The sequence below is a fragment of the Sapajus apella genome, unplaced genomic scaffold (assembly GCF_009761245.1).
Source record: "Sapajus apella isolate SASKATOON/1434 unplaced genomic scaffold, GSC_monkey_1.0 scaffold57, whole genome shotgun sequence".
Taxonomy (NCBI): Eukaryota; Metazoa; Chordata; class Mammalia; order Primates; family Cebidae; genus Sapajus; species Sapajus apella.
In genome coordinates this window covers 452,043-467,749 of record NW_022436997.1, presented here as the reverse complement: position 1 = coordinate 467,749, position 15,707 = coordinate 452,043, and the positions used below count along the sequence as shown (strand labels likewise).

Below are 15,707 nucleotides of genomic sequence, written 5' to 3'. Positions count from 1 at the left end.
TGACCATGACAGATAGGCTCGTCCTCAGCAGGGGTTTGGGAGAAGTGAGGAGCAGCAAACATTCAGGACAGCTCTGGGCAGCCATTTGGGGGACCCAGCAAAGGCTAGAGAAGGCTTTGAGCAGATAGCTTTGCAGAGGTATGTTTCAACAGAAGACAAAAGAGGTGAATGAAGAAAGCAGTATGCATCAAGGAGGTGGAATTTAATATTTAACAACTCTATTCTAATTATATCAAATAGAACTTATAGGCCCAAAGCCAGAGAAAATAAAGAGTGGCTTAAAGACAGCAAAATGATAAACAAAGAAATGTTGAGAACATGAACGTCATCACAGTTATAGAAATGACGAAGCATTTCTTGGGCACTGCAAAGTTAAAAATAAATTTCTCACTTGGTTTATATCCTATTTCATAGTTTATAAGTGAATTCAACTACTTTAGGATTACTATTATAAATAAACAAGCATTTTTTTTTTGAGACAGGGTCTCACTCTGTCATCCAGACTGGAATGCAGTGGCACAATCATAGCTTACTGCAGTCATGACCTCTTGGGCTCAGGTAATCCTCCCATCTCAGCCTTCTGAGTAGATGGGATCACAGGTGTATGCCACCATGCCCAGATATTATTTTTTGTATTATTTGTAGAGATGGGGTCTCACTGTATTGTTCAGGCTAGTCTTGAACTCCTGGGGCTCAAGCAATCCTCCCACCTTGGCTTCCCAAGGTTCTGGGATTACAGGCATGAGCTGCTGCACCTGGCACAAACATATTCCTTTATAGAAAATCCATGGGAAGTGAATTGGTGATTTAGCTTTTTTTTTGCTTTCTTAATTTTTATGCCTGAACTAAGTCAAATTAATGCTCTGAAATCACAAACAATGGAGAACCACTAATCAAGCAGGGAGAAAGCAGGAGGACCTAAGCCTTGTCTCTAAAAGTATTTGCCCAGAAACACTGGCTCTTTCATACTGATGGAAGCTTCAACGTGATGGTCATCAACCATGCCTGCCACCCTGGGGTAATCAGAGTCAGTGTGCTGCCAGGGACGGAAGAAGGGCCCAGGAAGGGAGCTGAGGGCTGCCCTCCCACCAACCTGGCCTTGAGTGGGAACTACCTTTGTTGTCGTGCCAGACCCTCAGCTTGCAGAGATGGCCCAAGCTCAGCATGTCGGGGAAGTTGAATGTGTCCGTGTTGTTCCGCTCAAACTTGTTCCAGTTTGCTGACTGCTTCAGGGCCAGTGTCCCACTGTCCCCATTCTCCCCAAAGATGATGATGAACACATTGGCATCGGTGCCTGCTCCTGGGGGGTGCACAAGGTGAGGCTTAGAGTGCCAGCCTCTTTGACACCCAGCCCTCTTGCTCCGACCTTGTTCCTGGACTCCTTAGAGGAGCCAGGGGTACAGGTGGACAGAGTACAGCATCAAGAAGGTCAGTGGTGAGGTTGGAAAGGGCCAATTAATGTCCCAGGTGTCCAATTCTCTTCTTCATCTTATCTTTGTGCCTCACAAAAGCTTTTGATCTAACTGGAGTCATGGTCAGGAAGTGTGAATGGTTTAGTACAAAACTCATCGATTTCTGGGGAAATGCACCCAAACTTAAAAGGCGTGTCATATAGGCTGGCTTTACAATTTAGAAACGTAGGCTACCTCCTGCACATAGTGGGTTCAGAAGGAAGCAGGGAAGTTCTGTGCTCCCTAAATCTGTCTCTGATTGACATTCTACACTAAAGCTTCATATCATCTGCTTAAGCCAAATACAGGTATTGGCCCAATGTTTCTGGAAGGGGTGACCCAGTGAAGCTTTTCTGACACACATCTGCAGTTATCAATGAACTTATTATTTTCCGAGTGCATCATGAAGGGATGGAAGGGTCTGAAAGCATATGGACACTTGGAACTTTAAGCAATAAGGGTGAAAGTTCCATTGTGAGAATAGGAAGAAAGGAGGTACCCCAAACAAACTTTACTAGGTTTACTGACCTATCATTTATGCCTGAGATCCTACCATGAGAGCTTCATTTCTTTGGAAAAATGCCTCTCTGTTGAAAATGTAAGCTACCATGGCCAAGAAGTTAATCCTTCATTCACCATTTAGAATTGGTATGATGAGCTTGCCAGATCCCTTGCAATGGCTCCTGGAGAGCAGGCTTGGGATAGGGGAGTGTAGGTAGGAGGCACTGCCCCCATGCTGGGTGACAGTGTGTTCCCTCTCAGCTCCTGGCCTTTGACATGCTAGTACTTTTAATCAGAAGGCCCTTCCTCTGGGTGTCCTGTCTGCCTAAGTGGCTTCTGCGTTTGTCTTTCTGTACTTGACTTTGACATTGCATCCATCATAGTTTCACCACACTGCACTGTGGGTACTCCAATGAAGGTCAGACCTGCAAGGTCCTGGGCATCACATCTCCAACCTAGGACCCACGGCCAAAGCTGGCACATGGTAGATGGCCACCAAGCACATGGGTTTGAGGATGCCTGAGGTGCATGGCACTTGGACAAGGGGTACCAGGTAGCAGCAGGAAGATGGGAAGGCTCTGCGTCAAGTACCTGTACCATTTCCAAAAGTGCTGACCATACTCCCCAGTAATGTTCTCCCCTATTTCCCCAAGGGAGGAGGGAGGGAACCAGTTACTCACTGGGAAGAAATACTTTGTCCAGACAGAAAAAGATGTGAAGAAGACTTGGATCAACTAGATTTTGGAAGGCCATCTGAAGAAAAGTGCCCTGACCAGAAACCAGGGTCTGAGCCCGAATTTGAGGGTAGGAGGGGCAAGGGAGTGGGAAGTGTTAGGGACCCCCAGCTCACCCAGGATGTCGCTGGTCTTAACTGCAACAGTGTAGGAGGTCCACTCCATCATTTCTTCCTCATCGATGACAGCACACATTTCACACACCAGGGTCTTCTTGCCCTTCCGCTGTGACAGCCAGTCTCCATAGTAGAACATGGTCAGGTCTCCAGTGTTCATGTTCTTCAGTAGGATCTGGGGGAGAGGGAGCCACCATGGTAACACCCTGCACTCCCTCACCTCTGCCAGCACCCACTGGACCATGCAGCCCCTCTCTGAATCCCAACCCTGGAGATCCCAGACCTGAGACAAGTGCTTGGAACAGAGACCCACGGAGTATGGAAAGGGCCCTTTCCAGGACAAAGACCCTGTGTGCCTGGCATGGGATCTGAAGTCCCCACGAGGACTATGCTAGATTGGAATTTGGGAATGGGCAATTTACCTAAAACTGTCCTCAGAGGTGCCTGTCATTGTGCACAAGAGATGTTTGCTGAATGAGTCACAGAAAGACCAACCGAGCCCCTGTCAGCCACAAACACCTGGGAACAGAGTGCTGACATTTGTGGGATAGTCATTGGTGTGGGCTCTATATTGTTGGCTCAAGAAAATCTGCTACTGGCTGAACAACAGGGGAGGAAGAGCCTGAGGCGACGCAGGATGGATGATGGATGGCCTCTGGTGGACAAGGATGCGTGGCTGACTCAGGCAGGGGAGTGCAGGACTTTGTGTTATGGGTAGAATTGTATTTCCCCAGAGTTCATATGTTGATTCTTAATCCACAGTCCCTCAGAATGTGGCCTTATTAGAAAGGGGATCGTTATAGGTGTAATCAGTTCAGATGAGTCAATAGAATAGACCTTAGTCCAATCTGATACCCCCCAGACATGCACTGAGAACACCATGTGAACACTGGCATGCTGCTGCCCCGAGCCAGGGAACTGCCAGAAGCCAGGAGAGAGGCCCAGAACAGATCCTTCCCTAGAGCCTTCAGAGGGGGCGTGGCCCTGCCGACACGTTCACCTTGGACTTCTACCTCTACGACAGTGAGGGGGTAATAAATGTGTGTTGCTCCAAGCCTCCAGTCCATGGTGTTTTGTTGTGTTGCCTGAGACTCTGACACACATTATGTAAGGAGGACCAGCACGATACACACATTGGCATACCTAGGACCCTGTGTGACATGGAGGCTGCAGGAGTGTCATCTTTGTTGGCACTGTCATTGCCTTTGTGAGTGTGGGGCTGCAGGTGAGGCTCCTTCTGGCTGCCAGGGGACCCCAGCTTTGGAGCCACTCTTAGCACGGAAAGCCCTTGGATTCCTAACATCATGGTGGTTCTCATCAAAATGAGTGCAGCTTGGCCCTATGCCCTGGACGCTCTTCTCTCTGCCCTGGAGCAGCAAGTGTTAATGACTTTCCTCTGGGCAGCCTGGAGGCACAGAATCACACAGGCTGGGGAAGGTGAAGAAGTTATGAGAGGTCCTGAGAGGGAGCAGCTGCCTTCTTTTCTTGGTGGAAACTGAGTCTGTGGCCATGTGCATGTGTGTGTGTCTGCATGTGCCCATACATAAGTATGCTGGGAAGAGCGGGAGGTTGGAGGCAGAACTAAGAAATCCCACGCTGCTGTTGCTCCTTGAAGATCCCAGCATCCCATCCCCAAGGCTGGCCTCAGCCCAACTGATCTTCAGGCAGGGTGCTAATGGCCAAGCTCAGACACAGAAGCCCACAATGGAAAAAGTGGCAGCTGCTTAACTCCATGATCAAGAGGCCCCAGTAAGATTTCTGCCATCCTGTCTGAAGTTCCCACCACGGCAGCCTCTCTCTGCCCCAGGCCTTGCTCCTCCTCTGTCACCTCCCAGCTGCTGTCCTGAAGGAAGCCCACACCACCCCTCCCCTTTCTTGGGTCTCTGTCCATGTTACATTGACAGCTCATGTTGAATTACCTGACAGTTGCTTCAGCTCTCACTGGACACAAATAAATAAAATGACATTCTCTGATTAATTCATGCCAAAGGGCATATTGGATTATATGGGCTGGGTTCATGTAATGATCCTCTAGGGTGACATTTGTGCTTTAACAAGGTCCACTAACAAGCCAGAGGAACACAGGGGAGGGGTAGGTGGTGGCAGGAAGGAAGAGTGAGGGTCTAGACATTTTACCCTCTCCAGGAACCACTCCGGCCGGCTGCCCAGGCCATCAATCCGGATTCGCATCTTGGTGAATGGAGCGATGTCTAGGATCTCCATGATGAAGGTGTCATTCTGCTCCCGCTCAAACCTAGGGGTGGAGAGGAGGGACATGAAGAAGGGAAGCTGGCCACTGGGGAGGGCTGGGCCAGGCCGGAGGCCAGGCTTGGGGTGAGGGAGAAGATGAGGCCTTTACTCAGCAGCCCCTCTGGTCCCACCACCTCTCCACCAGCCCATCTCTTGCATCCCACATGTGTTCCTGAAAGACTGGGTTAACTGGATTTGGCCAGTAGAAATGGCCCTGAAGCAAGAGCTACCAGTGCTGGGTTCTAATCTCATTCTACCAGTCACCTAGAATAGTCCCAGTTCCTCTCTAGAACTTGGTTTCCTCACCTGTGGTCTGGGGAGAATAACACTAGTGCTGCAATCTCACAGAACTATGACGAAGACCAAATGAATGTGAAATCAACTTAAAATGGAAAAAGAATTCCATACCTGAAAAGCTTTAAATGAGATTCTGTGAGTGACAGGGCCATTTCGAATGGTGGGGCAGGCTGTGCACTGTACAACTCTAAATGGCATCATTCAGATTTTTCTATTTGCCATCTGCAAAACTGAACACAGTGCCCTGAATTGGGTAATGCTACTGCCAACTGTAAAGCAGTAGGCAAATAGAAGGTAAAGCTTCTTTTGTTGCTATTATTATTTTTCTGCTGAATGACCTCATCATCTCAGACATGCTCTATCTTTATTCCTTACTGCTCTTCCCAGTGCTACGTATACAATTCGACCTTCAATGCTGACTGATTGCTTGACTGCTGACTGATTCCAGATGATACTGCTGATAAGGCCCTCGGGGTAATGCAGGTGGCACTGGAGAAGTGGCTCTGCATGGCAATTGTCATGCTTCCTTGAATACAAGTCATATTTTTAAAAACAGAGGCCATAGACAATGGGGGTTGAGCCTTGAAGAGTGCAAATCGAGAACTAACCACTGCTAGTCTTAAAAATGGTGGCGAAACAGAGATTTAATCTCTTCTGATAACTTTCTCTGTGTGTGTGCATTTTACAATTAATAGAAGTGAAAAAGTTCTCCCAAAGTCAGCCCCATATCCCTCCTCCTCTAATTGAAGCCCTGTCTCTCCCTCAGGATATAATGGAAACTATAAGGAGGCGCTCATGTCACATTCATGTCACACACTGAGATTCTCTCAAATAATCTTTCAATTCCTTACTCTTGCCAGGAGCACGATTTTGCAAATCAAAAGAGCTTTAGAATTCTTAGATTTGCATGTCCCTTTAATTTTCACTCTTTGAATTTAGCCAAGTGCCTTCATTTTATGGAGATTTTACGGTGGGACAGGTATAAGGAAAAGAAGAGGAGAAACAAGCTTTTCTTCTAGAAGATGGCAAGGAGATTACATTGAACCCCTCACCCTTCATTCTAGGCTGAATCCCAGTTAACCTGGTTGGACTTCCTCTTTTTGGTGTAAAACCATCCAAAGGAAGGCCCTTATTTGTCCTTCAGTCTTCCCAGCTCACTAGCCACATTCTTCCAGGTACCCCCGACCCCCTCCAGACACCTCGGTTGATACACAGTAGGATTCCCACCCTTTGGAGAAGTGCCAGCCTTTGCTCCAGGCTTTCTGCTCCTGGCTCAGAGGGACATGGCTATAGTGTGGCCCAGGATTTTTACTGCTCATCTACTCAAAGGAGCCTCTGCTCAGCAGCTGAGGGAGTGGTACCTGGGAAGGGCCCCCTTTGGCTGTCCCTCACGTCCTTCCTATTCTGGTTTCCTTCTGTTCCTGCCTGTGTGAAAGGCTGTCCTTAGGGAAGGGCCTGGCAACCATTCCCTCACTGGGCCCCATGACTGAGCACAGCCTGAGGCTAACCAGGGCCAAAGGCTTAGGCTGGAAGGACAACTATTTCATGGTAGAATTGTCGGCATTGCTACAAAGCCAGGGAAGGGTTATGGTTAGGGACCCTGTGAAGACCTGGCTAGCAGATGGGAATGGATGGCGTGGGATTTTAAAGCCCATCAGGCTGGGCAGCTGCTCAGGGAGCTTGTCTCTATGATATCTTAGGGATATATCTGGGGCTCTCAGGACTGGCCAGGGCCAGAGTGCCAGCCTTAGCTTTTCTTTAGGCCACTGTCCTTCCAGTATGAATTTCTCCATACCCAATGCCATTGAGTCCATGCTTGAAATTGCCTTAGGAAAAATTAGAACAGTGAGAAAATTTTGGCAGTGAAGGAGATCTGATTTAGCCAACCCCCATCTTGCCTTTAGTCTTCAAACTGCCCTTAATTCTTGCTGGGTTTGTGTCAAGCTCACTTTGGGAGACATTTAGTGTATAGTTTAAATGATCATAGCCTTTCCATAAAGTTAAGGAGAGGTCACCAGGCTAGGAGGATGAGAGGAGCTTGAATTCTGCTAAAGTGAATTGAATTGCCAGCCATTATTCCAGAGGTCACAAGATATGCAATGTCCCCAATTACTCCTGCAGATAACAACATCACTATTGTAAACCTGACTGGACTTTTAAGATGTCTTTTCAGGTTTTTTGCATGTCTGATGGCCAATGGCTCCACCTGGACCTGCCAGCCACTCTTGTGGCCCCAACCAGAAATTACTCAGCATGCATGAGGACCATTTCCCAAAACCCTATGATTGTACCCCCAAACCAATCAGCAGCAAGCACCCATTGCCTAGCCACCCCCACTTCTTCCCCCAAACTATCCTGGAAAAATCCTAGTCTCTGAATTTTCAGGCAGGCTGGTCTGAGTAATAATACAATTCTGGTCTCCCATTTAGCCAGCTCCATATGTGTAAAACTCCTTCTCTATTGCAATTCCCCTGCTTTGATAAATCAGCAATCTCCGGGCTGTGGGCAAAATGAACCTATTGGGTGGTTCCATGCTTAGACAGCTCTACTTATGATGCCCCATGGCCACCCTGGCAGCTCTTTTCCTTTTAGGACAGCCATAGCCAAGCCTTAGTGAGTTTTTGTTACATTGAGTTCTGCCACCAGAATGAATCATTGAATTGTCGACATCTGACCAATCTCGCTGCCTCTATTCTCTCCCCTCTCTGATCCTTTGAAAGAAGCCACTGAATCTCTCTTTTCTCCAGGCTTCTCAATAGAATACTATACAGCAATGAAAATGAGCAAATCACAATCACACTCAACAGCTCAGGAAAGTATGAAAAACCTGAGGCTGAGTTAAAGAACTAAGACATAAAATAAGGTATTTGGCCTGATTCTACTTATGTAGTATTCAAATCCAGGTGATATGAAAGCCTATTGTTAGGGATGAAATCTAGGTGATATGAAAGCAAAGCCCCCTGAGATGGAGATCAAAAGAAATAAGACAAAAAAATGTTTACCTTAAAAGCTGAGAACTGGCAAGATTTAATTTCTTGGCCTGAAGGCAGCATGGAAGGTTTACCTAAGTTTTTGCTTTATAAGTATCAATAATGTATGTACTTTTACATATATATGTATTGTTCATGATAAAATGTTTAAAAATGTAAATGTCTCTAGAACCTTTGACTGTTCCTCATGTGGCAGGATTTTCAGATCCATGCTCTATGGGTTGCAGCCCCCATGGTAGACTGAAAAATGGTCCCCCAAAAGATATCCATGTCTTAATTCCTAGAATCCATGTATATAACTGTATGGTGAAAAGAACAGGGAGGTCTCTGCAGATGTAATTAAGCTAAGAGGCTTGAGATAGGAAGATTACCCTGGATTATTCCAGTGGTTCCTTAATGTAATCCCAAACACCCTTATAAGAAGGTAGAGACAGAGAGAGATCAACATATACATAAAGGAGGTAGAATGTGAAGATAGGGCAGAGATTGGAAGACCTGGCCTTGAAGGCTGGAGTGGTACGGCACAAGCCAAGGACTGCTGGCAGCCACCAGAAGCTACAAAGAGTAGATTCTCTCCCAGAGCCCACAGGCCACCTGGTAGTGCTGACACCTTGATTTCCACTCACAGATTTTGATTTCAGATTTCTGGCCTCCAGAAAAATGAGAGAAGAAAATTCTGTTGTTTTAATTATCATTACGTTTGTGGTAGTTTTGTATCACAACCTTAGGAAATTAACACAGCCCCAAGTGGTGTTAATGGAGAAGTTTGGGACCAGAAAGGGGATAGACAAGGGGAGGCTGCCTTGGAACTCACACAGAGAAAATTCCAAGCCTGGGTTGGTGAGCAGCAGGGAGTTGGCTTCAGTGATGATGTAAGTGTCCATGGGGGCTGAATTAACTGGGGTACAAAAGACAGAGCCACCAGTCCCAGGTTCTGCTGATCTGGGATCTCTGGGGACCATTGATAAAACTGGACCTTGTACATTCCCCATGAGACATTCGAGGTGATGGAGAGCTGCATCTTTATCTCATAAGCATCTTTGCTGTGGTCTGAGAGTAGAACAAGGTCAAATCTCAAACAGATTCTAAGTCTCTGCTATTCTTGAATGCCATGATCAGACCTAGTATATATCTACCAGTGTCCTCTTAAAGGGCAGCCTCTGAGCTACAGATGATGCTTTGAGAGGGGTACCCAGCAGGGAGTGCTAGAACCTTTCAATTCTCTGACCCGGGTGCCCCTTGAATGCAGCAGTGCCTGGAACTCAGCTTTCCTTCCTCTTCTCTCAGACCACCATCATTCATGCTGTCCCCTGGGACCCACCTCCAAGCTCCCTGAGAAGGACTCAACCTTCCCACCCAACTCTTCTGCCCATGCAGTCCCCAAAGATAAGCCCTTTCCAGTCTTAGGGCTTTATTGCTAACCAGACTAAGATTCAAGTGATAAAGATGTGGAAGAGAGAGTCAAAACTTACAAACTTACTATATCCCTGGACACGGTCACAGCCAAGTATTTCCTGATTCTCTCCCAAAAAGGCAACTGGAATCCCCTTTGAGTGTCTGTCCTCTTTCCATTCCCTTGAGCTCAGTCTCTTTCCATGCTCTTTGCACTAAGCGTTAGTGAAAGCAAGAGGCCATCCTGAAGGGTAAACCTAACAGAACTCTTTTGTGACACAAAAAGGGACACAAAATACCTTTTGTGTCCAGACTAAGGAATTCACATTTCACTAGGTCTCTACCGGGCCTAGGCATGATCCCCCACAGGCATTTACTTCCCTCTATAGAAATACCACAACCCTTTGTCTAAAAATAGCTTCTACACCCACTGGACACCAATTGCCTCAAATCCCACTGTTAGACTCATCTCCCGAGAGTACGTATTACCTTTTAGAACATTGTCTTTTCTGAATGCCATATTAATTCACCAGCATCTCAGTGGGAGTTAATTTACCAGAACCATTTTCCCTGAAGTGGCAAGATGAGAAGTTGGAGAATTTAGCTCAGGAGTGGGGTAGAGTGAATTGCTATTGGCTATTGTAAGCTTTGGCCCCTGGGTAATACATCTGACTGCAGGAGCGTTGCGGCAGGCAAAACCCCACGATACCTTCTGTGTATATGCATGCATGTCTCAGCCTCGTTCTGGTCACATACCATTTCCTGGGGAAAACATCACCTTGCACAATACCAAGCTGTGCCCATGACACATGCCCAGTGGGTCTTTCTAACTACATTCCTTAGTCAAGATGCAGACATCCTTAAAAAGGACTTCAAGACACAGGTGAAACATCAGGCCACACACAAATGAAGAAATCAAAACATGTCTCAGGTAACAGTTCTGAACTTGCAAACCAGGGTAATTAAGAAATGATGGCTCTCCTCACAAAATAAATCTTTATTCAGCAAAAAACAAAAATCCTTCAACTAGCAAGTGCCTCAAAGCATTTACAGTATGGTTGTATTTATAATGATGGGATTTTCAAGCAATATTTTTGGAATTTAGATACTTCCAGAAATAAGATATCTCTTCTACCAGCAATTAAGCCTTGCACATCTGGAAAACAAGGTGGAATGTAGATGTAGGACAATTAATCAGAGAAAATCCAGGAATATGGGGTTGGGTAGAGATTGGAGTTAGAGTACAGAAGTAAAGACTATAGGAGACTGAATATGGAAACAAAAGTAGCCAGACCGTGTGTGATAACAGAACTCTGAGCTAACAAGTCTGCAACCACCATCCCAAGAACCATGGTCTCTACAGAAATTGTTCCAGAATGGTCAGGACTTGGGAAATGACCCCTAGCTTCCCTATTTTGTCCCTGCTGCCAACTCAGGACTAACCAGACTGCCCAACCAAATCCAAATATGCTCCCCAATGCAACCACATTATGAAACCTGGATTCTCACTACCCCATCTCCAGCTTTACCATGCCAAAAATAATGCTTCACTATAAAGCTCTTCCTCCTCCCACAGCCTTCAAATCTCTACCAAACCAAGTGATGGTGGCTAAGCCTCTTGACACAGCAAGCTCTAAGTAGAGAGTTTCTGTTCTCATTTGGTCCTCCCTTATTTCTAGAACTAAGTTCAAATCCCAGTTCTCCTACTTACTTGCTGTGTGACCTTGGGCAAGTTATTTCACCTCTATGTATCTCAGGCATCTTATTAGCCATGTGGAAATGATAAGAGTACAAAGAGTGATGAGAGGGTCATTGTGAGTTAATATATGTTAAAAAGCACTTGCAACAATGCCTGGAATAGAATAAATGTTCAATGCATGGTAGCCATTATTATCACCATTGATGTTGATGTGGGAAGAATTCCAGGAGGAAATGGGAGTTGCAAAATGAGAAAGCAGAAGTGCTAAGAGAAGACAGGCAAAAACTGTTCCCATCAGACCCCCAGGGATGAGATGCATAGGGCCCATAGGACAGGTAAAGCTCTGGCTTGTGCAAGCTGCTCTGTCCATGAAAAGAAATGCTGCCTGGCTCCCAAGAGCTTCAGTAACCACATCCTCATCATCACCAACACCACCATCAACACAATCATCATCCCCAGCATCATTACCTTCGTCTTTATCACCACCGCCACCACCACCACCATCATCATTATCTTCATCACAATGATCACTCTTACAATCATCACCTTCATCCCTATCACCATAACCATCATCACCACAATTATCATCACCACCATCATCACAATGATCATTCCTACTATCACCTTCATCCCTATCATCACCATCATCATCACCACCATCATCGCAATCATCATCCCTACCGTTGATGATGGTGGCGGTGGTGATAGGGATGAAGGTCATGATGCTGGGAATGGTAATTGTGATGATGAGGATGTGGTTACTGAAGCTCTTGAGAGCCAGGCAGCATTTCTTTTCATGGACAGAGCAGCTTGTGTGAGCCAGAGCTTTGCCCATCAATATCAGCCTCCTCACTATCATCCACAATGTCCTCATCACCACCTCAATCCAAAAGTGCTGAGTGCCTACTACATGCAAAGCAAGAGCTGAGGGGTATGAGAGGCTCAGAAAGGAAGCTACCTGGGTCCTGACCTCCAGCTAGTGGAAGGAGTGTTGTAGGTTCAGAGGCAAGTTGCTGTGGGTGGGTTTTTAAAATGCTAAGCTGAGGCTCTGAACCTGTCATCTCTGGTTCTTAAAATGTCAACGGCCAGGGATGTTTGGGGGACAATGGCTGAACATGGCAAACCAGCCCAAACCCAGGACTGTCTAAACTGGGGATCTAAGGGAAGGCACGGACAGTAAGCACTACAGGAGGGCCATCTTTAGTGTCATTATTGATCACTTATGAGTGCTTAGGACTGGGGGCCATCTGGGTGTAGTTTGCAGTGCCACAGCTTAATGGCCATGGGATTTTGAGCACATGAATTTACCTTGCTGTGCCTCAGTTTCTCACCTGTAACATGGGGAAGATAATTATGGTCCTCATAGGGTTGTGGAAAGGACTAAGTGGGTCAATACATGGCTTATTATAGAACAATGCTTGGTGCAAACAGGCTCCCGTAAATGTTACCGTTGCTACTATGGCCCTCCTTAGGTTAAGCTCTGTAAGTACAAGGACCTTGTCTTCTTGGTTGTATCATCTCTTCAGTGCCTGAGTCAGTGCCTGGCGTACACTAGATGTTCAATCTTTTTTTAATGTTTTGAAAATTGACTGCATATTATTTGGTAGTCATATGAGACTTACAGAAAAGCTGCAAAAATAGAACAGTGCTTCTGGGCCCCCTTCACCTAGCTTCCCTTAATGTCAACATCTTATATTGCCATAGTACAATTAATAAAACTGAGACATTAACAATGATACAATACCATCAGCTAATCTACCAACCTTACAATAAACAATTTTAAGTGACCAAATGAAAGAAAGAAGAAGGGAAGGACTTGGTCTGGGTGGAAGTGATCAAGGCAGACTTCCTGGGGGAGGTAGATTTGAGCTGGCCCTGGAAAGAGGAAGGTACTGAGACAGAAAGGCAGAAGATAGAAGGCCCCATGGTCTGCAGTGGGCATGTGAGAATCAGCCTGGTTGAAGGCAGGTTAGAGCAGAGGGGAAGAGTTGAATGTGGGAGGGGTGAGGGGCAGGGGCTGCCTCCAGGTACCTGGCTTTCTTTTTGTCCAGCTGCATCTCCTCTGTGCTCCCATTGATGCCGTAGAGGGTCATGAAGATGTTGGAGTCAGTGCCCCCGCCTACCACATCCCCTGTCCACACCGTCATTTCATAGAGAACCTGCCATTAAAGAGACACAGGCGCTGAGTCTCAGCCTCACCCTCCAACCCCACCTGAACTGCCTCAGTCTCACCAGAGAAAGCAAACATGCTGTCCAAGTTCTACGGCTCTGGAAAGAACCTCTCCCCTAATCAGCTGTAAATGCCTGGACAGCAAACCTTGTCACTCCCTTACGCCCCCAACTGTTCCCAGCCTGGCGCTAGAAAGGAGTTTCTGAGGAGAGCCCTTGTTCCACAGAAACATGACGGAAAGCCCAGCATTCACTGACGCTTTGTCAGTCGAATCCCAACCTACGTCCAGCCATGCCAGCAGCTCATGGTGACAGATCAGTGGCCTTTGGAGCCCTCCAGAGCTCCATGTGAATCCCAGACCTGCCACCTGCTGGCTGTTAGACCCGCCAGCCTTGGCTCCCCTGTGGTAAAATAGGGATAAGCTCCCTTGCAGAGTGAGAGCTGCTGACAATTTGCATGGTGCCTGGCGCTGAGCCTGCCACCTGTGTGTCCCCAAGCAGCAGTCAACGTTCAGGGTGTCAATCCCCCTTCATGCCACAGCCTACACATGCCCTATGGCTGCGAATAAGGGGTGCCCCTGGGAGTGATGCCTACGGAGGAAGCACTGCCTCAATCCACTTGTGAAGTGGGGCAATCCCCTACTTCCATGATGTTCGCTTGAGACTGGGGTTTTGCCATTTAGCCTGAGGGGTGTGCCAAACAGAATGTGTGCCCTCTGTCTCTACTGCAGGGTGAGGTGCAGCCTGCTCTTCCCGGCATACCTCCACCGAGGTCCTGCCTTGGTTCTTCCTCTGTGAGGCAGCCTTGTGGCAAGAGAAAGCACTTACACTGATGTTCTGGAACGTTCTTTGGTCCCAGATTCTTACTCCTTTCCTTCTTGTCAAGTGCCCTGGACTCATAATGAAGTCTGAAGGTTTAGGAGAGGCTCAGACACATGGTCAGGGAAGGGCTGTTTTGACTGTCTCCTTTGAACATACCTGGCCTGGTGTGTCCCTTCTCTGCAGGCTGCCACATTCCTCTATCACCTGTGCAGGGGCCTGGTCCCATTACCCAGAAACCTGGACTTCTGAACCTGGGCTGTTAATCACACTGGTCATGTCCCCGTCATTATGCCTGGTGGGGGCTGCGTGCTTTTCCGGAAGCATCTAGAATCTCTGCCAGGATACTGTGAGGTTTGAAGTATTCTGCACAGGCCTGGCCCGCAGGAGAAATTCAGGACATGTTTGTGGAGGGAATGGATGAAGAGCCTTTTGCTTTACCAAGAAAATCCTCTTGGACCACCCAAAAAGGGCATTCATGATGGGCAGGAGGAGCCACTGGGAACAAAAGTGGGAGTCTGACACTTTTTTGCTCTTATCCAGACAGGCATAAAAAATAGAACGATCAAAATGAGTGCTTCAGCGGCCCCATGGAGACCAGCCCCTGAGAGCTGAGCTGTCCAACTCTTGTGTTCTCTGTATCCATCTTTCTCTTCTTTACACAGACACATCTCTTTTTATGTAATAGGTGTGTTTCCAAAAAGAGACAGAAACAGTGCTCTTGTAATTCTAGTCTGATATCAGGTGTCCTGGGGAGATGGCCAGCCCAAAGAACCCTGCAGCTCTTTGTAAAGTGACAAACCTGTGTTCCTTTGTGCTATGGATAACAGTGGTGTAGGTCTGGATTTTCCTGGACTAAAGGGCTTGGAGGGAGCTGCAGCTGCACTGTGTGGGGTGTGCATGTGTGCTGGGCAGTGGCATATAGGCACACACGGGCCGGGAAGTGGGTCAGGTGGAGGTCCCCGGATGAAACTGTGTGCTCAGCCACACCATCCATCTGGCCACACATGGAGATGTCTGGCAGGAGGGGGAAGGCTATGTGCTGCTCTCTGACTCTCCAGCAGGTGAGGGGCAGGAGACTGGCAGGCTCCTACGCTTGTGCCTGTCAAGGTTTCTAGAGCCCCACTTCTGTTTCTGTATACAATGTAGGCAGAGCACGCTCAAGTCCAAATGATTTCTTCTCATCTTTGTGGGACAGCTTCTAATCTGGTCCAGGAAGGCCACTGGTTTTGATTTAGGACCAGAGATAAGGGTTGGGGCTTTCTGTTGACCCTGTAGCCATGAGCCAA

General features: G+C 47.2%; 1 protein-coding gene across 2 annotated transcripts in view; it reads right to left on the bottom strand.

The window, feature by feature from the left end:
• Positions 1-15,707, bottom strand: part of LOXHD1 (lipoxygenase homology domains 1) — a 185,238-nt gene that overhangs the window by 27,799 nt on the left and 141,732 nt on the right. For both annotated transcript variants that reach the window (XM_032245238.1, XM_032245237.1), the window contains 4 exons: positions 13,462-13,589; positions 4,939-5,056; positions 2,803-2,977; positions 1,115-1,300 (listed from right to left, as the gene is read on the bottom strand). In XM_032245238.1, the coding sequence (XP_032101129.1) occupies positions 1,115-1,300; positions 2,803-2,977; positions 4,939-5,056; positions 13,462-13,589 (607 nt within the window). The remainder of the gene's footprint in view (positions 1-1,114; positions 1,301-2,802; positions 2,978-4,938; positions 5,057-13,461; positions 13,590-15,707) is intronic.